General features: G+C 39.2%; 1 protein-coding gene across 1 annotated transcript in view; it reads left to right on the top strand.

The window, feature by feature from the left end:
• The first annotated feature begins 8,526 nt into the window (after positions 1 to 8,526).
• DNAJC1 (DnaJ heat shock protein family (Hsp40) member C1) overlaps positions 8,527 to 24,018 on the top strand; it is a 106,296-nt gene continuing 90,804 nt past the window's right edge. Inside the window, exon 1 of the mRNA XM_079300851.1 lies at positions 8,527 to 8,887. Coding sequence (XP_079156977.1) covers positions 8,723 to 8,887 — 165 coding nt within the window. The 5' untranslated portion in view covers positions 8,527 to 8,722. The remainder of the gene's footprint in view (positions 8,888 to 24,018) is intronic.

Raw genomic sequence — 24,018 nt, forward strand, 5'->3', positions numbered from 1 at the left:
CCATACTATCGGGAGGTTTTTGTTTTGTAACTTTTTGATACTTTGTGTTGAAGGAATAACTCATTAGTACTACTTTCATAAAAGTGGATCCAGGTAATAGTAGTGTGTATGTTCCTACTCTTGTGCTCTGCATGCCACCTCCTCAGCCTACCAGTGACCAAGAATATGTACCAAGAGCATCCACTAAGTGATTTCTTCCTTTTCGTGCCATATGGAGGAGAAGCCAATATTTATACCTCTCACTTGATAGAATTCATTAAAAATATTTTGCTAAATAACACTGTATATTACATATTCCTTGTCTAATATTTGCCCACAGAAGTAGTATTTGTAATGTGAGTTGAATGCCTAGTTAAGACCTAAATGAGTACAACATATTTAATATTTATTTGCTAGCACAATACAGTAGATACAGGGGTGATGAGAGAGAATGCAAATAGAGGAAGAAGTGATTAAAGGGCACAGATGGAACATGAAATATTTCTACATGACTGCAGTGATTCAGAAAAAAGTAAGCAGCATGAGAAGTTCAGTTATTTAGGTTTTAGGATTTAAAAGTCAATAATTTTAAGAAAAAAATCATGTTTAAGGAGATTGTAAATGACTATTAACAACAGTCATGCTTTGTCTAAAAATGTGTTGCTTTAAGAGAACTCCAGAAATGAGCTACTTCTCATCAGATCTGGACCATTTGGGTTCCCCACATTTAGGGCACCTTTTATCTTCAATGACAGGTCCTTAGTATGAGAAATCTTTATTTTAATTTTCTATTGTTTTAGTGTCTGATGTAGTGAGTAAAACTCCTACCACAGAAAATCTAGTCACAGCAATGACAACAAAATCCCCATGTGGTTGGGAGCTGTTAAAGCTCTGTTAAAGTCTGCTTACTAGAGAGATTGTATTGGTTAATGGGATTTTGTGAGAAATTACATTGCAGAATTTTTGGCAAAGAAAATGCTTTGGGCAGTAATTTGTTTTTCTGAAAATAATGTTTTGTTATAAGAGTAACATGCCCTGCTCTATTTTCTGAAATATAGTCTTTGAGAGCAAATGGAAATCACAACTGTGCACGCAGAGGAAGGATTGTGGCCATTTACATGATTTGAAGAAATCATGAATATAATCCACTACCAGCAAGATCCTGTGGCATGTTTAACAATGAACTTTTAATTTAATAAAAGCAAGTGAATAATGAAGTAAATATATCTTTACTTGACATGATACAAATGGAAGAAAAGCTCTATCAGACATTATACTGCTTATTTAACAGATATGTGTTTGCATTTGTAGCTGTGGACAGGATTTCAAAGGTGCCCTTTAGTAAATATAACCATGGAATAATCAACCTCATTTCTTTATTTGGTTTCTACCAATGAACTTCTCCTACTGTGTATCTGTGATTATTCAATCCAGACAGGTATTCCTAAGAATTTATTTTCTGTGTCTGTATATACTGGAATTGTGTGGTTGAGAATTCAATGGATTTTTTTCCAGTCACAATTAAGTGCATTATTAAATTTAAAGGGCAATTTGAAGAATTTTAATAGGCTTTTTCTAAGAAAGACACTTGTACACTACATCATATTATTTATCTTCCTATATTTAGTTAGTTCTGCTGGTTTTGCACTGTGTAATCAGAGTATCACTACTTTGGTAATGCAATCCCAAAGTGTGAAAACTGTTTTATTTGAAATTTAACTTTATTTTATGAAGAAAATATTTTTAACATCATGAGCAAATTTCAAAGTATTATCCTCAATTTTGAACAGGACAGCAATTTACCACCTAAAAAACCCTTATGGTACAGAAACAGCAGTTTTGAGTAAATAGTGTATTCTATGTTCATCCATCACAGCTTTCAGTTTCCTCTCCGAATGGATTCAATCATTTTATTGAAAAGATATCCCACAAACCAAATGCTGTCCATGATTAATTCCTACATGTGTTTGCTGTAACAGGCTCTTCTGTTACACTGCTGGCATGTTGTGCTGCTGGCTGCACAGTCTCTGCATGCATGGTCATACTATTTGTTGTATGGTGATGTCGTTTTGGTTTTGGATTTACCTGATTTTTTTTTTTTCTCCAATATTTTATGGTATTAGTTCCTTTCTTGGGAGTCACTAACATACATACCGACCACATTAATAAATGGGAAATGAGCGTTATGTATTGACAAATGGAATAGTATGATCTTCACAGAAAATTTCCAGGTAATATTATTTTCTTTTTTTCATTTGCAAAATTAAATTTTATTTTTAATTATTCCTGGCATCAGCTCATGTCTGGTAAAGCAACAAATAGGAGGGACCACGCAGCAACAAAACAGCACTGACATCATTGAGCAAGGAATTAAAATCAGCTGAAACAGAATGATTCTATGATTCTGTGATGAGTGTTATGATACTGTTTACAATACTGGGTTACTTTGTTAGCTGGTTTAACGCTCAGATGGTTGTCATTTCTTTCTGCACAAGGCACAGCACCGCGTGTTTCTGGCAGAGGTGCAGAGCAGCCGCGCTCACGGAGGACCAAAGCAGCGCTCACATCACAGCCATCCTGCACCACCTCTGGTCCTCCAGCTTGCTCGCTCTCCCAACAATTGCCTTCACCTTAGAGCAGTCAAAGTTGGCAAAAATGGCTAATATACCCCTCTGATGTATTTTAGGTCTGCACACTTTTTGTTTTTAATCACATCTGCAATTACTGTGAAGTAGAAAAGGACCTCGGAAGGGTCATGCACCTATGAAACCAATATAAAAACGCTCCCTCCGGAGAAATAGTTCTTTGCCCCCTGGTGGTGAATTAATTTTGAAAAATATTACAAAACACTTTTAGGGAAATTTACTTGAAATGAAAAATAAATGCTAATTGCTTCATTGAACACAAGTAATAATAAACTGCTAAGCAACATTTAGAGTTCAAACATAATTAGGAAAAATCCTATTATGAGAAAGCTCCATCAATCTTTGATAATCTCTGCAGAAAAATGAAAAATAGTTTGAAAACTGCATGAAACCTTCAATATTCCAAAATCATGCCTCTTACTTTGCTTTTTATGGGAGGATTAACATAAATGTCTTGAGAATGTGAGGTAGTCTTGCCATTCTTACTGGAAATGAACTATGGAAATTATATTCATCTGAACAGCTTCTTTACATCTTTACTTCTTTACCCCTTTTCTCTATGTTGCCCATACATTGAGTGCTCCCATTCTGGGCCACTAGAATAACATTCCCTGGATTAAACTTTAAAATAGCAGTACATATTTCTAAGGGTTGTCTAGAGGTTTTCAACTTGCATATGCTGAGCATCTCCATATGTGAATAGACTAGTAAGATGTAATTCTTGGAATAGTAATAACAAAATTAATGCTGGTAGTCACCCACTTGCAATTTTAGCCACAGATCATTTTGAAAGGTGTCATGAATACATTGTTTAAAGAGATGCCATTAGCCTTCTAATCACTGATTTTGTTCTGTCTTTTGATTATTGTGCCTCCAAAACTTCAGCCTGAGAGTGTTTTCCCATGTTGATGTTCTTCAGAAAATGTATATTAAAATTTAATGACAGACTATTGTCATGTCATGCAGCAAAACATTATACATTTATGCTGGGAAAGGGCCATTTATAATTATCAGGGTTTCCATGTTGGCTTTACACTGTTAGGGTATGACTGATATTCTGAAGATGATCTCACTTTTCCTGTTGCACACTCAGAGTATATTACCATATCTTGTACGATAGTAATGTGGCTTCAGGCAGATTTTGAGTTTGGAAAACAGCATCAAAGGTATGACATGCTCAGCAGGCACAATTGGGTGCTGGCACTAATGACATAACATGAAGAAAAAGAAAAGAGTGATGTAGCTAAGAGACGACTGAGCTGCCCAGACTAGGCACAAATGAGCTATTTTCTAAATAATATTCTTTCATGCCTGATGGACTGCAATAGCTTTCTGTTTTTAGCTCTGTAGCTTTTGCTTTTCTTCCCATTCCCACATTTCTTTACTTCGATTTCTGTCTGGCCTAAAGTAATAGCTGGTGTACACAAATGGCATATTCCTTACAAATCTTCCAGTGGGCAGCGTTACTATAAAGTGGTCCTGTCCCCACGGTCCTTCTTCTCCCACTGCCACGCTGGATGTCATCTTCCCCCGCGCTCCATTCCATTCGCCCGTTCGCATGGCTGACCGCTAAACTGCATCTGCAGAATGATCTGACTCTAGAACAAGATCCCTTAGAAAGGCGATAGGCAGGCGGCTGGCCGATGGGGAGGGAGCAGCGCTGCTCGGAGCGGGGCTGCCGCAGCCGCTGCGCTCGCTCGGGCAGAGCTTCTCTTCCGGGGCGAGTGCTGCGGCTGCTGCCGGCCGAGACAATTCCTGCTCCGCTCTGCCCAGCCCTGCTGCCAGCGTAGCGAGCCGCCAGCTCTCCGGATCTAGCTGTGCAGAGGGGTTTTTCACTGCAGAAAAGGCACTTTAAGTCGGGCTGTTTCCTGCCTGCTCTGCCCTCTTGCTCTTGCTCCCTCGCCGGGGCTCGCTGTCCCCGTGGTTGTGCGAGTGCAGCTGTTCGTGGGTTGAGTTGTACATCGCATCAGTGAAACGCCTGAGTTTTTCTGTGTGTGTGCTCGTGTGTGCGCGAGTTTTGCGGGGTTTTTTTTCTGTTTGTTTGTTTGTGGTTTTTGTTTATTTTTTTTTCTTTTAAAGCTGGATCATCTCAGTAGTTTGATTTATAATGTGGGCCACAAAGAGTTGAATTAGCACAGCTGAGGAGGCAGCAAACAGCGGCGCAGAGGTGGGAACCAGCGCCTGGGCTGGGGGGAGGGCGCAGGAAACTCTCAAGCCAGCTTTGTGAGCAGAGACAAGTACTGTGGCTGTACAAAACCGTGCCGAGCACCTACACTAACCAGCCAGAAGAGAGACTGGAATAGACCGCAGAGCAGCCAGGCTCTTCAATTGCTGGAGATAAGGCTTTATCTTTAGGAAGAAAAGGGGTGGTCCCTTAATAAGCTCTTTCCCCCAGACGTCTGCTCTTCATGTGAGACACCGAAATCGCAGGCTGTTTAGCTATTCAGAATATGATCGAGTGAATCCTACTGGGCTTATGAACCATGTTGGTCTTTCAGTGCTGTTAAAAACGCGAATAATAACTGGTTCATGCCTCGGGTCCTCGGTGCTACTGTCAATTAGTGTCAGAACAGAGATTTATTTAAACAAATTATTTCTGTACATGCCTCTTTCCCTTATGCTCTGTAAAGTAGAACTTCATGCTTAAGTGGATCTCTTTCAGTGACACCTGTCTGCATGTGCAAGCACAGAAAGAAAATGCTATCCTTGCCTTCATAGCTCTCTACATTCTTGAGTTAAAGGAGCTGCCCAGCTGCAGAGGCTATATGCAGGATTAAAAACTGCTCTCTGATCCTCTAGCAATTCAAATGTCATGGCTGAGTCACAGGAAAAAATACTAATACTTCCCAGCAGGAGTAATTTTAGACAATGATGAAAAAGCCATGTCTAGTCTTTTACTTTCCCCTCTACCTTTGTGTCAGAGTTTGCAATAGTGAGATTTAAATTGTCATCACATCACCAGGCTGTGATGTGTCATGTGTAGTTGGCCTCATAGAGAGGCCAAGCTTTGCTGAATTTGATTGTGTTTGTTTTATATTTTAAGTCTTTCTCTGCAGGCGAGAGAGAACCGACTCGTAATTTAACTGATTTTTTTTTTTTTTTTTTTTACTGGGGAGGCCTAATGTGACTTGGATTAATTGAAGTGCTGGACAAGGGTGAAGTACTCTTCATGACTCATTCTCATGACTTTAAAAAAGAAAACTGAAGAATGAGAAAATTTCATTATTATGGAGGCAGTTATAGCATTTTAATAGTATTTTCAGCATTTTCTTCCCAAAATTTCAGTATCTATGCTTGGAGTGCAGAACAATTTTAATGGAAATATTTAAACTGATCTCATATTGTAGAATTTTAAAAAATCCCTTTTGGAAATGTTCCATGCAGCATTAGGCCTCTGTTCCAATGGTTTAAGGAGCAGAATAAAAATGAGTCTCAAATTTCTCACACTGTTAAAACCAATTGGAGTAATTTAATTATGCTGACTTAAATTAAGAGATCTCTTAAATACGTGTTTTAGATAATCATAATCCCATTAACATTAGCACTTTTTTTTTTTTCTCCTATTATTCTTTCCAAATTCACATTCCTCTTGACTAAAAGAAGTCCATAATTTATCTGAACAATTCTGAGGTGTATCTTTAAAAATAGCTATTATCTGCTGTGTTCTCAGAAGCATTGGTGCCACAAACTACCTGCAATTTGTGTTCGGTGTTAGGATTGGCTTCCCTGATCTCGGTAGAATGGAATAAGTGACTTGTTTTTATCAGAGTTTCTAAGGGTTTTTTGACAGTTTCAGCAAGAGCAGCCAGAGGTGGGTTTGGAAAGGAGTAATTATTTACAACAAATTCCAAACACCCAAAAATAAGATGAAAATAACAAATGCTCCTCTTCAAGGTTCATCATCATACTAGATCAACTTAACAGGCTTAGAAGTTAATGAGACAAGAGGGAGTAGATATGAAAAATACAGAACAAGTCAGAAGGAAAGGAGAATTTGGAAGTATTTATTAAGGGCAATGAAATACCATTAATCTCACATTTAAAAAAATCTTCCACCTGGTTTAAAAACAATGTTACCTTATTAAACACTTTATTTACTCCTGGTTTCTGATGATACTTTGCATCTTTAAACTTTGTTCTACAACCTTATGGGCAGGTAATGTTGTGAATCCGAAGTTGATATTTTTGTGCAATAAAGCTTCAGACTTGAAAGAAGGGATAATGCAAATATACAGGGCAACAAATTTATACTGGCGTGGATACTGGCATGCAAAACAGAACAGATTAACAAAGTAAGGACGTGGGAAGAAACTGATCTATACCAGGTTCAGTTGCTCCAGCCAAACAAAGCAGCTGATAAATTAACTAACCCACGACTTTCTCTTTATTTGTCATTCTCTACAAATTTTTTTTTTTTTTTTTTTTGGTCTTTGTGATCAACTATCAACTATTCATTCTTATCATCTTTTTTAAGATGATAAGAATGAATAGTTAAGTGCACTTTTTTGTGAAGGGTAAGCTAAAAGAGTCTACATAAGTCACCGTTGGCTAAATTATAATTTCCTGGCAAATGGGTTTAGGACTCTTTTCAGAAAGCAGAGCCGGAGGCAGAATTGTGATCCTAAAAGCCCAGTGGGCATGCATATGGGATATGGAAACATGAGTTTAAATATCAATCTAATTAATATTTAAATAGTTTATACAGAAGGGAACAGTTTCAATAGTAGAGAATACCTAACACTACTCTATACTTTATGAGTTGGAAAATTGATAATGGCTATGTTGGTTCAAATCCCTACTCAGAATTGAGCAGAGTGGATTTTAAAGCCACATCTTGATATTCCCATGGAGTATCCAAGGAAGCGCTCTATTGTACAGTGGTTCTGTAAATGCTAGCTAGCTCCTCTTGTGTAAATCCAGGTGCAGATAAGATAAGCATTTGGGATTTTTTTCTTTAAATTGCAAACCCTATTTTTAAAAACTTAGTTCATGGATATTTTTCAGATGAGTGAATCTGTCTTTTCTTAAAAAGATTCCCATAAGTGAGTTATTAACCAGGCCTAGTTTTGAGAGAGATTAAACAGATGGGATGTGCCGAGGAGTATGCCCGTGCTGGAGAAAAGTGATTTAATGACGATAATTTGTATTGTTCGGCCATTATGTTTCCATCTAATTTCTCTTCTAGCGTCCCAGGTGAAACATTTCACATTAATTTAAGCAAGGAAAGAACAAAAGGTTCGGGGACAACACCTTAGAAATCGGGTTGATTTTGATTTTCCAACAATAGGATGGAGAGATTCTTAGGGTAAAATAGGTTACAAGAATCAAACACGCTCTTAAGGAGTTAATGAAGACAGAAAATCGAAAGACGATTTAGAGCGCGGGGGCCCCGCGGGCACCGCAGGCCCCGCAGACACCGGGATTTCATGGCCACCGCGGCAGCCGCGAGGGACCGGAGCCCTGCCCGTGTCCCCTCAGCCCCGTGTCCCCGCATCCCGGAGCCCTGTGTCCCTCAGCCCCGTATCCTGCAGCCCCGTGTCCCTGGAGTCCTGCGTTCACGTGTCCCCGTATCCCGCAGCCCTGTATCCTTCAGCCCCGTGCCCCCGTATCCCTCAGCCCCGTGCCCCCGTATCCCGTATCCCGTGTCCCCGTATCCTGTGTCCCCGTATCCCCTCAGCCCCATGTCCCCGTGTCCCCTCAGCCCCCTGTCCCCGCAGCCCCGTGTCCCCTCAGCCCCATGTCCCCGTGTCCCCTCAGCCCGGTGTCCCCAGCGGGAAGGGCGCGTGAGGGGGGAAGGGCGGGGCGGGGCGTCCGCGCGCACACAGCTCGCGCCCTTCCCCCTCCGGCCTCTCCACTGCGCGAGCGCCGACGGTTGCCGGGGCGCGTGACGTCACGAACCGCGGAGGCGGCGATTGGCCGGGCGGGGAGCGCCCCCCCTCCCCTCCCCCGCCGTGGGACCGCCGCTGCCGGGGCCGGGCCGGGCCTCGCGCGTCCCCTCAGTGCGGAGCGGCCGCCGCGGCGAGCGCGGTCTGTGCGGAGCCTCCCGGGCGCGTCCCCGCCCCGCCACCGCTCCGCTGCCGCCACCGCAGCCGGGGGTCATGGCCCGCCTGCGGCCCGCGCCGCGCCCTCGGCTGCTGCCGCTCCTGGCGCTGCTGGCGCTGCTTGCGCCCCGCGCCCGCTCCTGGGACAGCGGCGACTTGGAGCTCTTCGACTTGGTGGAGGAGGTGCCGCGGAACTTCTACGACTTCCTGGGGGTGCAGCAGGTGAGCGAGGGGCCGAGCCCGCCCGGCGCCGTGCCCTGCCCGAGCGCGTTCCGGGCCCCGCCGGTCCCGCCGCCCCTGGCCCCGGCACGGCGCTCAGCTGCCCGGCTTCCCCCGCCGGCCCCTCGGCCGCTCGCCGGGCGCTGTCACCTTCCTGCGGCCCCGGGGATCGGGGCCACGCGTCTGTCCCTTTCCAGCCTCCCCCGTCCCGCGGCGGGGGCTCTGCTCTGCTTCAGGTACTGCTCTCTTGCTTCTCCTTCCTGCCCCACCGTAAATGAGCCCTCTCTCTCGCACTGTACCTTTGTGTGTTCCCACTGCCTGTTGCTTTTCTGAACATACCTCATTTTCTCTAAATGCATCTACAGCCAGACAGAAGCAGCTTCTAGGCTTTTCACACTTCCCATTCATATCGTCGGTGTGGCAGTTTCTCACCTTTCCCTCGTTCTGCATAGCAGCTAGTTCCTTAAGATCCTGCATCACCATGTGTTGCAGCTCATATTTTCTCTCTCTCTCGTGCCATGCGGTAGACTGTGACCCTTTGCTATGTTAATGGCTTGTAGATTGTTATACTTGTTTACTTTCCATGTATCTTGGTTGTTGTGTGTGGCTTTCACCTCTCTTTGATAAGTAATACCTAAGATTATCTTAAAGAATTTTTTATGTATCTTCAGTTAATTTTTCATGCCAGTGTGGTCAAGACAGGAACTCCTGTTAGGAACATTTTTATCCCATGGTTCTTGTGTACATCTTAGATGTGGTTGCTGGTTTCGCTGCCATTTGGCATCTTCAACTTGTTTCACTTGTCTGGGCTCCCATGTGGTTCCCTTTCTTATCTCTAGATGCTCTGCTCTGTGTGTGACCTTGCTCAGTGTCTCTATGTGCATCTTAACGATTTTTTTTTTTTTTACTTTCTTCTAGTCAGTGTTCTTCTCCTCAATAATGAAATACACAATTCTATATATGCTGTTACTTCACCCAGAGTTCCTAAAAGACATTTTGCTCTTTCTCTGTCTCCTAGTACATTCTGTACCCCTAGTATCTTCTCTCTCAAGTGCTATATTCTGGTGAATGATCCTGTTTAAATGGCTTCCCTGCTGACTTTGAAGTTTATTCTGATTTAGTTCTTGCAGATTTTGAGAGTAATGACTGTATTTTCAGGTGCATTTCATTAAGGCCATGCCTAAAAAAGAGGAAAGATGTCTGCAATATATACGGGTCCAGTTTTGGAAACTACTGGCTGTGGATGTTCTGTTTCATCTCTTTCTTTCCTTCAGTCCTTCTTAAGCATCCATTGTTTAATACTATGGCATATCATCATCTATACAACACAGCAGTGACTGCTATTCATGTTTCATTTTCAAGACCCTAAAAAACTAGGTGTTAATTCTCAAAGACAATTTTACTGTTAGATAATTTAGGAATGCAAAACTTTGTTTCTGTTAGTGATGTTCGGGTCTGGTATGCAACTCTTTGTTAACATCTTCCACAGTCCTTTTTTCTAGGGCCAAATCTCTACCTTGCCCTGTATGTTTAGCAAAATGTTAATTTTAACAGGCAAATAATCTAGTTTACATTTCTACTCCTAGTCATAATGGAAAACTTGTATCACTTGCAGTGTGGGAGCAAGGATATAGTTGGTTGAAGTGCAACACAAATGAAACCAAGTTTTTCTTGTTTAAAGTGTGCTTTTGTTTAAAGTGATCACTAAGACTGTAAATGTACCTAGTGCTGATACTTTACACATGCAGCAGAATAGACCTGTGAGTGGGATAATGGAGTATGCAGTGTTGGAAATTGATCTTCAGTAGGAATTTGTGAGATTGTAAAATGCTGTGTGGATTTACGCGTTCATTCACACTGTATCCTTTGTGCCTGCTGCTTGCTTCTCAGGCTCTGACCTCTATCTGAAACTTCCAGCAAGGTCCTTGTGTCATCCTGAAGGGATGCTGTCTTGCAGTGACTCGCTGGCAGCTGCTGCTATTGAAGTTACCTTATGAGAAGGGTAGTTGGTCTTGTGACAGGATAAAGGGAAATGCACAAATCTCAGGTGTGCTCTATCCTAACTTGGATGTCTTAAGACAAAGTTGTCTTTTGCCACAATGTCTCTATGTGATGTTTGCACATTTCTTTAGGAATTCTTCTATTTTTTAATACTATGGTTTAATGGAGCTTGTTTATTTTGTATGTCATTATTGTTTTAGTTGAGATGTTTTTTACTACAGTGCTGTAATTTCACTTTTTGTCATTCTGATACTGGAGGTTTCCTTCCCTGAGTTCAGGTGGTTTACTTGTCAGCAAGAGTTGTGTGTGTGACAATAGCCTTTTATGGCCACACCTTTGAAGAACTGTTTAATTATCTTTCACTCATCAAAGCTTGCTTTTCCTCCCACCCATTCCTATTTAATTGCCTTGTATCATGTCCTGATAATCCTTTCTTCCTTCATGTAATTCTGGGAGAGGGTCAGCTTCTCCATTATGCAGGATGTAATGTCTACATCTGAGATAGCGATGTTCAACTGTGTTTGTTAACAGTAGTGTATCAGCGCTGCCAGATTTCTTCTAAACATGTCATTTTGTGTTTTGAAAAAATATAGGGAATGACTCCAATGCTTCCTTAAGGCATTAAAGCAGCTTAGGTTTTGATGGGAGAGCTGTGGCACTGATTGTTGAACCCATACACTATGTCAGAAGCTGATGTTGACCACAACTGACAAGATGCAGAAGGCATTGTGGGAAGTGCTGTAGCTCTCAAACATGCTTTGGTGAACTCTCTGACATGTGTATGTTTTTCACACAAATTGGAGGAAAATGATTGGAGTTTTGTTTTGTTGCTGCTCTATGCTTGCAGGAATATGGATTTTGTGTTTTGTCATTTTGAGGGCCTTGTGGAAGCCTCCTGGCATTGTCAGGTAACTCATCCTGCTCTACTAAGGTGTTGGGTTTGAGCTGCTGTAGTGTTTTCTGCTATCAATGGCAGAGATGGAGGATGATCTAAGCGAAGTGATTGTTATGATTCTGAATGTGGAATGACAAAGTAAGAGTAAGATTGTGACTGTTTTGGCTTAGTAACTTTTTTTTTTTTTTTTTTTTTTTTAATAACTGACCTTTGCTCCTGATTTCAAAGAGGAATTGGCTGAACAATCTGCGAATATTCGTGGAATAGCTGAGGCTGGAAGGTCCCTTCTTCTCCAACCTGCAGGTGTTAGGGCTGAGCACCTAGATGAAGAAGTATCTGATTTTTATTCAGGGACACAATCTATCTATTTTGGTTTTTTTATTAGATGTAATAGTAACACAGCATGAGGCAGTCTTGTACTGTTACATTATTACTATTGCTCTTCTGACCAGTGTGGGAATTGCTCTACTTTGCCTTTCTTTGGTGGTTCTTAAATTGATGATGTGATTAACTTAAATGGCTCATTTAGAACATTGTGTTTTCAAGAAGTCTGACCTGGCAGAATGGGGATGTAACCTTTGGCTTGAGAAAAGGTTCCCCAAGTGATTACTGAAGAAAATAGTCATACCATCTTGATAGATCTGATGTAATAATGATTTCAGTAATCACTTTAATACAGCCAGTTTCAAACCAATAAGGGAATCGGGACCAAATATTATTAATCTAAAAACTGAGATGAAGCAGCAGAATTAAACCAGAGGCTATGCAGACTCAGTAATATGATGACCTGTTACCTGAGAATGAGAACATAGAAATGCGATATTGACATTTTGGAAAAATTCTGGGAATATCTGAGGAGATATAATCTTGTATGGTGGACAAATGAATGAATCAAGTTAATGTTATAATCTCTTACAGCTTTTAATACTTGATACCTTCACGAATGTGATATGCTTTGGATAAATAAACTTTGCATCAGTTGAACCTGTGAATCTCCTTCCCAAAATATGCTTTTGATTATAATTTGTTAAAGCGGCTTCAAGGGAATTGTTTGTTCCTCCACTTTTTTTTTTTTTGGCTTGCAGCCAGGAAAGCCTCTGAATATATTTTTAAACTTTGTGATATAGTTCTTGGATATAAAGAACATGATAAAGAAATTTTTAGGTAATGTTTTTTGTGAAGATATATTAGAATCATGAGCTGTATTGCTGGAATCGAGCTGTGTAGAGCCATGTGCTATGTGTCAGGATCAAGGAAGGCTTTGGTTTCCACTGGTAATCACATAAGGAAAGTTCTGCTAGGCCTGTGCAGTGGAGAGAAACAAATGGAAGGGTTCTCTGGGTGCTCTTAAAGGTAATGAAAGAGGCCCTGGGAGCTCAGGTTCTTGAGAGAGAGTTAACAAGTATGACCAGCATGGTAGATAAATATATAACCTGAAAAATGCTGAGGGGGATATTTTCTTCAATATTGGCTTATGCCTTTCTTGTGGCACATGAGGTTTATATTGAACCAGGATCTAGTGTGTTTGTGTGGCTTTACTGTAGAGAACCAGGAGCATTATATCCACTGCAAGATGATGGGTTTGCTAGATGGTGTTGCAGCACAAAGTCAGACTTGTGTGTGCTCTACTGGATTTTGGTCTGACAGCCTGTGAGACATTGGTATGTTAGCAGCTCCAAGAAAGTGCATGATGTGAAACCCAAGGAGTTGGATTTCCATGGCTGTGGGAAACCACAACCTCTTCAGATGAGCTGGATGTGTTGGGCTAATAGCCTTCTTTCAAGAAGGCTGGAACAGATGAGCTGTTGTGTACTGTGTCAAGTTACAAGATCTAACAGGGTTATGTCTGTCGAATGCAATGTTTGGTGCTGCAGAATTGATGTCCATACTGTTTGCATTTCAGGGATTTTTTTTTTCTTGTTGTTGAACTAATTCCAGGCTGGCTGCATGGCCTCAATGCCTGTTTATGTTGAAATATGCTGTTTGTGCTCTTAGTTTCACATCTGAGGGTTCAGTTCTCTCTGAAAGGAATCCTGTTCATCCACTCCAGGACTGCTTTGTGATATGCAGTCAGTAGGTGCAATGAAGAAGTTTGCTTTCACATGCACTGAAAGTATGAGGTAGCTGCACCTTTAAGACTATAGTTTCTAGTAAATGTCTGACACTGAATTTTACTTCTTGGCATTGCTCTGTAAGAAGGGGGATGAACACAACACACTGTGTGGCTTTTATGGTATTATCAAGTGTTACTAGAGATGGAAGAAAATTCTCAGATGTTTCTACATGGTCTGTTTTATGCAAGTGCATCGACTGATGGCATGCAGTGAATACATCACCACAGTTTAAAATTTGTGAATTTCTACATTATATAAGTTCTTGGATGTAGATTAAGTAACCTATTTTTTAAAAAATAGTGGCAATGTTGGAAGTTGTCAGTGTTGTTTTGCCTGGCCCTGCCACAGTTTCGGCTTTGAATGGCTTATTGTTAAAAAAAAAAAAAAAAATCTACGTTGAACTATTTTTCCTATAGAGCTTCTAGGGAACTTTGAGTATGTAGATTGACCTTCTCAAGTGGGAAGAAACAGCTCTCCCTTATGTATCTGTCCAAGGAATACTCTTAAGTCCTCATCAAGAACAGCCTACCTGTACTCATGCAGTTCTGTCTTTCCTGGCAGACAAGGTACACATAATTAGAGCAAGGAAGGAGGGAAATAAGGAGAGGTGGCCTGGAAATTCAGCAGTTTGTTTGTTCTTCCCAATGACAACCTGGATCACTCTCCATAGACATATTTTGGTTGCTCTTTTAACACTTCAGACTGTCAGACTGTTCTCCCTGCTGCTCATTAAGGTTAATGTATGTGGATGCAGTGTTTCTAAAATCATGGCATGTGCATCATCTACAAACGTTTCATCAAAAATCTAGGTTGGTGATCGTGGTTCAGTCTTCCAAGCTTTGGAAGTATTTGATCAAGTGAGGCAAAACTTTTGCTTGCATGTGATTATAACATCATTTTTCAGATGATTGTGTCAAAAGTATGAGCTGTAAGCTATTCTAGCTTTGTTTTGCAAGATTATTTTGTCTTGCATGGCAAGTAAGATATTCACTGTGACCTTCAAAATTGTTGTGCTGTGAAATGATGTGGAGCCCTGTAGCACCTTGGTGTCTCACTCATTTCTGGCAAAGTTGTTTGGCTAGTGATCATGTCTAATGTCTCAGCCTGTTTTGAGATTGCTTTCTACTTCTTATTCAAAGTTATGCACATAACATATATGTTAAGGAGATCCAAATTGGAAGGCATTAGATTTTAACACACTGTCAATTGCAACATCAGAGTTCTCAGTTAGAAAGAGGAAATGTTTCCATTTTCTTGCTCCAAGCTTTCAAAAATAATTCACTTCCATAATGCACAACTGGGTGATAGTAGTAGCAGACCTTTATTTGGACACTGAGGGATTTTAGTAATTCCTGAAACTGTATTTCTTTTAAGCATGATTATGCTGTCAGCATTGAGGCAGTAATAGTCCATTGTACTGGTTCAAACAAAAATAGCATCAGAAAATCTAGTTTTGTTTCTGGTGGCTTTAGCTGTAATGCCAGTTCATTCCATAAAAGTAATTGTGTGTTTTCTCTTAGTATGTTACTGGGACACATGCCTAGATGATTTAAACTTCCTTTCTGAATCTGTTACTTGTAAATTATACATGGAACTGAGATTTTCAGCAGTTCTGGAAACTCTGCTTGTCCCTGAAGATGTGAATTATTAAGGTTGTGTGAAGTCATCATTAAGATTATTCACTTGGATCCTATAGAACAAAGTTGTTTTGATTTTGAGTAGCTTAATGTGTTGTAAGAGTCACCACAGAGAAGTGCTAATGATAACTGCAGCATTTGTAACTGAGGATGGTGCAGGGTACAGGTTTCTGTGTGTTTTGGGGTTTTAAAAAAATTGCTGAATTTACAGATAAGCTGCTGATAGATAATGTATTCTATTCTGTAAGTGCCCTGCCCTTATCTTTTTGTTCGCTGTTGTTGCATATAAAAATGTTTGAGACATCTAGACATGTAAAGCTTGTATTTTCCATAAAAATGGGTTTTCTGCATTGTTGCCTATTAGATTTCTGCTTGGATATTGTCCAATAATTTTTTTTCTTTCATTGTTGTCTTTTTTTTTTCCCTGAGACACTGAAGTGCTTTGGAATCCACCAATTTAAGTAGTTTTAAAGACACTTACTCTTGACTTTCCCTGACAACTCACTCATGTAGTACTTTCCCAATTTCTTTCAGATAATCTTTTTCTTCTTTCTTTCTGTTTAGAAGGACATACAGCAGTAGGAAATTACTATGTTTGGGAACCCAAGGGAACTGACAGTATGCAAAGTGCAGTAAAAAGAATAAAACAAGCAGTCTTGAATTGGTTTGGTTTGGGGTTTTTTTTTCTGTCTGCAGCAGCAATAATGTTTCAGCTCTTTCTCTCTGTACTTCTTGCTTCACTAATCCTTTAAGGATGTATCCATAATAGTTTGATCTTCAAATTGCAGAAATAAAAAATGGTTTTTTTTTTCCAAGTAGTTCTGTGTTCGATCTGTAATTCACTGAAGGGATTGACCAAATTCTCAGTGTAGAAGGGTAGGTAACCTGTGCTGAGGGACTTTGGTGTTTTATGCTTGTTCAAAATTAATCTCCTTTGCTGAAGTTCTAAATGTGTGTCCATGTTGGTATCTGAAGCAGCTACGTAATTGATCTAACATGGAATTTTGTAAACAGCTTCCCAGTGGGCCTTTTCCTATTTGACTACTGTGGATTGTCTGTAAATCTGTGTAAAAAAAAAATAAAAATCTTAGAGGCAGCCCTAATTTCATTCTGTTGAATGATAAAGCTTTTACACTCCATTTAGAGTAATTTTACAATTAAGATTAATGTGGTTTTCTAATCAGATCTAGAGAAAACTGTAGCTTTAAGGGAGATATTTGGAGGTATCCATGGTGCTATTTTAACTTTAAGTATGTGGTAAAATTTAAAAAATAAAATGAGAATTCAGCATGTAAGATGTTTCTTAATTGGCTTGGTGCTTCTTGTGCTCTCAGCAGAGCCTGTAACAAAGAGTCTGTGGTGCTGTTGCACAGCTGAGCCAGTGAGAATGAGTGTATAAGTGATAACAAAGGGATTTTTTTGTCTCTAAGAATGGGTCTGACATACATTAATTTCCTCCTTTTATTAATTTTAATATCTGAAATGTTTTGATTTTCCACAGAATCCTACTGGGCTAACAAAAGTCATGCAGCATATGAAAATCTGCAGTTTTGCTTTTGACTTGCTTCTTAGTCTTTGTGCTTTTGCTTTAGCTAGATGCTGTGCAAATTAGAAGTTTGCTTCTCTTTTGGTTTTTTTTCCCTTGCAGTATAAAATTGTTGGGTTTCCCTAAATTATGAGGAGATTTGGGGTTTCTGGGTTTCTTTTGCTTATTATTTGTGTATCAATCTTGTTTGGATGTTTCTAATACCGTATAAAAGTGATTTGTAAACAGTCTCACATACGTGGCAATATGTTGTACATGTGGTGTATGTTAGTTATGCAAACAGTAGCAGTTTAAAGCAGGATTGTGTGTTCCTGGGCTCTTATCTGAGGGTTTGCTTAAGTGCAGGTTTCTTAAATGATCTGGTTGCAGGCCTTGCAAACTGTTCTTACTGATGTCAAATGAGCAGTGGAGTGAGAAGTGAAGAAAGTTCATGTGCAGTCTCTGATAGGGATGAATTTCAGATCTATCAGTGTTAATCTGGAAAATTTGTGGAGGAAACCAGACGATGCATAGGAGCTGTTGAAATAAAGTAGTTTAGCAATCCTTTTATGACTGAAGAGAGAAAAACTAGAAGGGTCTTGCTACATGGATTATAATTATGAAATGCTGCTGTCTCAAATACTGTAAAGTACTTTCACTTGTTGAAGGAAGCATTTGGTGCTGATGAGGACAGGAGAAAGCTGTGAAATAGCCTTATTGCACTGATTTGGGTTGAATAGCTTCTCCATTAAGGGACGATGATTGTTTTTACCTACCCCTTAAACTATTGCTAATTATTTTTAGTGTGATTGAGAAATGCTTCATTAAATTTTATTTGTTTATTTATTTAGCCTAAATTTGTTTTCTCAAATTGATCAGTTTTAATTCAGTTTTATCAAACTGATTTAGACTAGCTTTTATATTCAATAAGCACCATTTCCAACTCTGATTTCTCTAGTGTTCTTCTATGGGATATAAATGCTGCAATAGGAGAGTAGAAGAGTTCGTATGCCATTTAACTTTGTGACAGTCCAAATCATATTATGAATTGCTTTACTGGATGTTGTGTCTAACAGAGGCTGCTAAAATGTTATAGTACAAAAAAATCTGTAAAACTTAATCCTATATGAAAGTCTTATTTAATTAATGCATTTCTTTCAGTTGATTAAAGTCTTGAAATAAATGTGTTTTCCAGTCTAAGTCTACCTATCTATTGAATAAAACATATTTATTCTGTATGTTGTAACTCATGTGGCTTGTAGTTTCAGTTCTACTTCAGAATTTTTTTTTCCACTTTAGTAGCCTTTCCACGCTCCAATCTAAGTCAACAACATTCAAAACAAAGCAATAAATTTGGGTGCTGGCTTGTGTCTCTTGAGAATGGAGTTTCCATAGTTGAAATACAGATTGAGGGGATCAGCCAATCAGTTGGTTTTTTTGCAGCTTACAATGGTGAAAGAGTACATAAGTTGTGTACTGTATTTGAAAATTAATTGTAGCTGACTTACATTCATTTTCACATACCTAGTACAGAGTTCCCATGCTGGAGTGCACCATTAGTCCATTTTGTAAATATTATTGGTCTTTGTGTTTTCTGGTTGAGTAATACTAGGTGCTGAATTAGAAAGCAGTTGTGTGAGCTTTTGGTTTTATTTTAAAGGAAATAAAGATTAAGCTAGTTGTCTGCTGAAGAGATAGAGACCTAGGCTATCAACGAGCTACTGACTTTAAGAGTTTTATCAATCATGAAATCTTTTCACTTATACTTACCTTTCTAACCTACAAACAGATATGATCTGTAGACACCTCGGTTTTCTGGATGAGGTGCAGACCTTTGTTTAGTGAACTTAGATTAAAGGACAATAGCTGTTGTATCAGCTAAAAATAATGTGATTTTTAATGCCCTTGAGAGTACTAAGCACACTTGTCTTGTCTGGGTTGTAGATGTTTAATAATAGTCTGGAGTTGTCTTGAGCAGTGTGTCCTGATGTCTGTGAGGGTCTGTTTCCATTCCATCATCTTGGTCTCCAGTTAGAGCAGCCTTCCATGTCATCCATGAGCTCCTTGGATACTTTCAAGGAATGCTAAATGCTGTCAATGTGCTGTCTGGTTTCTTCTCGTTTCTTATTATTTATGCTCTTCTGTATTATCTTTCTTTAGTAAAAGCAGTAAAGCCAGTGGCAATAAATGGTGTCACTGGGGAGCACGTGTAACCTAACCATGTTTTGCAGTCCATTTGCCCCCTGTACCTTTCAGCTGCCACAGTTTTTGATTAACAATGACCAAAGGTGCATTCCTGGTGGTACCTTTCAGTCTGGTGCTGTACAGTGGATTTGTAGAATTGTCAGCAATGTGTCTTGGATCACTCAGTGATTTATAATTGCAAGCTGCAAACTCTGCTCTGTGTTGGAAAGGTGTAGTTTAAGGCAACAGTCTTACCTACACTAAATCTCATCTCTCACTTTTTTGCTAGATCACTTGGTTTGGTATTCCCTTGCTTGTGTCTGGTACCTACCCAAAACATTTAGTGTCACTGCATGCTTGGCTCTTCAGGTTGTCTTTGAAAATGCTGAATGAAGCCAGTCCCAGCACCAATCCCCCAGCAGGAGACCTTTCAGCTGCCTCTTCTCTGCCCTGAAGACTGGCCATTAGACCTTGCTTTTTGTATCCTGTTCATTAATTTTCTATTTGTAAGACTTTTTCCTCCCATCTTGTGTGAAGTTAGTTACTTTAATAGCCTTTGGTATGGAACCTTGTCAAAAGGTTTTTCAAAATTGCCAGGTCCCTGGTGGCATTTTCTTTGCAGCACTGGCTTATCTTCCTCACCTGCAGGTGTGCAGTTTTCTGTATAAATTTATTTCAACAGTTTCAGGTGATAGCTATGGTCCTGACTTACTAGCATCTAGTTTATCTGTTTAAGGTAATAGGTCTAATATATATTTTCAAATTGAATTAGCTTTATTTGACCTGCAAAGGACACGTTGGTGTGGGAGTCTCTTGAGCATCTCCAAAAGGGAAGATTCATTAAGTGAATTATTAAATTACTTGGCTGTAACTTTGTTCCTGAATGAAACTTTTCATAGTTTTGTCATCAAGTCTCTAACACCCTGGCTTTGATTACATCTGAAAAAATAAAAGGGTTTTGAAAATCAAATAAATTGCCACTCTAGTTTGCTTGGACAAATGCAAAAGTCCTCAGTAACATGCTGGAAAGAAATAGGCAACACATTTTTTAGTTATGCATTCCTTGAATTCTAATGGAATTGGCACAAAAATCCACCATGTTACTGCTGTGGTTATTTATCATTAGAAGGAAAAAAACCTGCTGTTACACTGTTTTTGCTGTTTGATTAACTGCTGCACATGAATGATTGAGCACATTTTCATAGGAACCCAGGCTTTTAACTGAGATATCCATAGGGAGTTCAGGAATGTATTATCTGCTTCTGGTCACTGCTTTTGTTACTGGCCTCAACTCTGTAACATCTCAGTCATGGACAGTAGTTCTCTTTCCAGTAAGATAGAGGGCTGAGGCTTGTATTACTACTCTAGTTAAGACTTAAACAGAGTTGGTTTGTGTCCTGTTATTCCTCCTCCTTCCTTCTTTTTGACATATGGTTTCTTTATACCACAGTAAATCAGTGGATTTATTAATTCTGCAGCAAAGCTCTTACTTAAGTATAATATTTTGGAAACAATAAGATTATTTAAATCCAGTTATTGTAATTTTGATGGCACCAGTTACTTGCTATGTCTTTGCTTATTCCTACTGTTTAGGCAAAATTTTGGTATTGCATTGTTTGCTGTATAAATCACAATGAAAACTTCAATTTTGTGTCTTCTGTCAGACGTTGGGATTGTGAGGAGAAACATGACAGGATTATATGACATACCCTCACTTCTAGAAGTTTTTAAAAGGTAGAGACTTGCTGAAATAACTTTTGCAGCAGGGAACTTGTTTGAAATAGAGGAGCTTTAATTGAACATACTAAAGCTAAAAGTTGTATCAGATAAAGGGTATTGAATTTCAAGGTTTTAGTACAGTTATTTATTGTATAATCAATTTTCTTTTTCTTCTTAATAGAGTTGATCTGCTTATTGTTCAGGAACATAATAAAGTCTTAGTTCTGGGTCTTATTTAAAGGAATTAAGCCCTGTCTCTAATCCTATGTGTTGCTTCCATGCTGTGCATGCACCTTTGACTATCATCAAGAGATGAAAATTTAGGGTAGACTGTGCTGTTTGCTGGCATCTGCATGTCTGGTGCTGTACATTGAGAAGTTAAGTTTGAGACCACAAAGAAATGCTATCTGGAGAAAAGTGTGGGGTAATGAAAGACTAAATCAGACTTTTCTGGGAACAATAGTTTTGTAGGTGCAGTGTACTGGGTAGAGAGTTCAGGTGGAGAGTTTGGTAGCAGAGGTGTTGTTGGTAAATACTTCCTGGTTTCAGTTCCATTTGGGATTGTCTCTTTAAGGCAGCATTTTGTCGTAGTGTGTTGGCAAATTACAATATATAGTTAGCTTTATATTGATTTTTTATGTAAAACTGTAATATTTAATTTTCTCAGTCTTTGAAGATCTATGTTTGAGTAGGTTGTATTTACATCCAAAATGTGTAGGTAATACTACATTTTCCAATAAAAAGGGATAGAGTTAGAGAGAAATGCATTTAAATTAAAAATCACGCCATAACAATAAAGAGCTTTAATTTTGATATTATACTTCCTATTTTAAACCATGCTGTTTTAAAGTTTTCAGTACAAAACATTTGTTGGCATTTGTTTCATAATACCTGAAGTCTAAAAAGTAAATTGGAACACCTTCTGTTTAAAAAGTGCTTTTGCATAAGGTTGCCATTTTCCATTGCAGAATGTTGACTTCCCTTGTAAATATATTTGTGGAAATAACCACTGCTCAACATTGAATGTGGATATCCATGTTTTCTTTCTAAGAAACATTCTTTCATTTGTCTTCTGTATGTTTTACTCCCTCAAAGTTCAGATTTTTAACACAAAAACTTTTTTTTTTTTTTGTAAGAGAAAATATGACTGGTATTTAGACAACTGCTAACAGAAGCATTTCTTCTTCAATTTCTGACCTAAAAGATGCAGAAGGCTGTGAAATGTGAATATCTTTACTTCTGGAATATGTAAGATGCATTCCTGTAGCTTCTGGGGTCTCTCCTAACAGATTAACTCAAAGACACTGTCACTGAATTAATGGTATCCCATTATTATCAGGGTATTGGTTATCCTGTCTGCTGTCATGAGATATGAGAGCCTTACATGACAGCTGCTTAGATGTGATTGGATTGATACTATGGCCAGGAAAGACAGTACTGGACTAGGTTGCTTTCTGAAATTGATTTCTCAGTCAAGATAGAATTGTATCTTGATCAAGTATTCAATATTTTGCAATTCAGCTAAGACAAATATACAAACTATTTCCCATTCCAGCTGCAAGTGTAGAACTTGCTGTTGTCACACAACCAAACACCCACCCAGCCCCCAGCTTACACCAGGGTTGCTTGTGCAGTCTCAGAGTGTTTGGCTGCAAGCCTGGAAGGAGTACATATATTGTACTTACATTACATATGTATGTACTTATATATATATATATACTGCAAGCCTGGAAGGAGTACATATATTGCCATACTTCACCTGAGTATGAGATTCACAGGATAATTTGGTAAGATTACTATTTTGACTGTTCTTAAAGGATAACTTACTCAACTAGAGGTTCCTCTTGGACTCTTCACAAAAAAACCTGCTCTGTGTTCCCTCTGACCACTGCCCCTCCCCAGCCCAATCTATTAATGGATTTAGGCATGAAGGTAAGAATGCCTACAAAGATGGAATCTTGTATGAGTTGGCAAAGCTGAAACATAGCAAACTGTCACAATAAAAATCTAGTCTTTTGTTCAGTTATATGGTGAAACCAGTATTGCCAGTTAATGATGAGATGGTATGAATCCTGAAGTAGTGGTAAAAAGAAAAATTAAGACTCCGTGAAGGACACTGATATCTCAGATACTCTAAAAATATGGAAAAATCCAGTGAAATGTGGGAATTAACAGATCTTTTCCCCTCCCTCCCTGCTTAACTGTTGAGTTTCTGGGTTTTTTTTCGGTGTGACTGAATTAATACAAAAGATATTATCTTCTGTGCTAGGCTATGGTAAATGTATTTGAGATAATTTTTGGTCTAGAAAATGCTGTTCCAACTCTCAGCTCAAGGTTTTTGCTCTGGGATTTTGGTAGTAGCACATTCATATACTGGCCATAGGTACCTTGAAAACAGGATTTGTTTTCACAAGGATTCTCTCTTGCAGTGACTTAGTTAGGGAAAAACATGATTGCAAGAGGTGAAATAATATTCTAGATGAGCTATACTGGAGTAAAATCTATCAGTTTAGCTGATGCACAGTACAGGATAGCACTTAGCTAGGGCACAAGACTCTGGCAAGAGGAAGGAGACAGAAGAATAGAGTGAGCCAGCATGTGCTTAGACTGCAGGTTACTCCAAGGAAGTTTCTTATGGTCAGTCTTGGTGACCCATCTAACAGGCTTGAGGTCTTCGGTATTACATTTTTAAGATAAATATCTAATTGGTAATTTTAGCAAGAATTATTGCATGTGCTGTGGTATAACTGCTCTAAAATTGTGTTTCTTTTCAAGCATCAGGAAAAGTACTGCAGTTTCTAATATAACCCAAGGAAGGGAGCTAATCCTCAAGAGATTAATTGCTGATCTTTTGATGACATTTTGAAGTTGCATCTTGCTTATTATGCTGTCCTTTGGTTTCTGTTTAAGTTGCTTTTATTTGGATAAAATATGAATGCCTACCCCATTTTCTAGCAAAAGCCTGGTTCAGACGATATTTTGGATGAATTAATCTTCAATTTTTAGACCACAGCCTTTCTTCTGGACTCCCAGCGATAGTCCTGTCTTGACAGAGAAGG

Source organism: Erithacus rubecula (genome assembly GCF_903797595.1).
Source record: "Erithacus rubecula genome assembly, chromosome: 3".
NCBI classification, from domain to species: Eukaryota; Metazoa; Chordata; class Aves; order Passeriformes; family Muscicapidae; genus Erithacus; species Erithacus rubecula.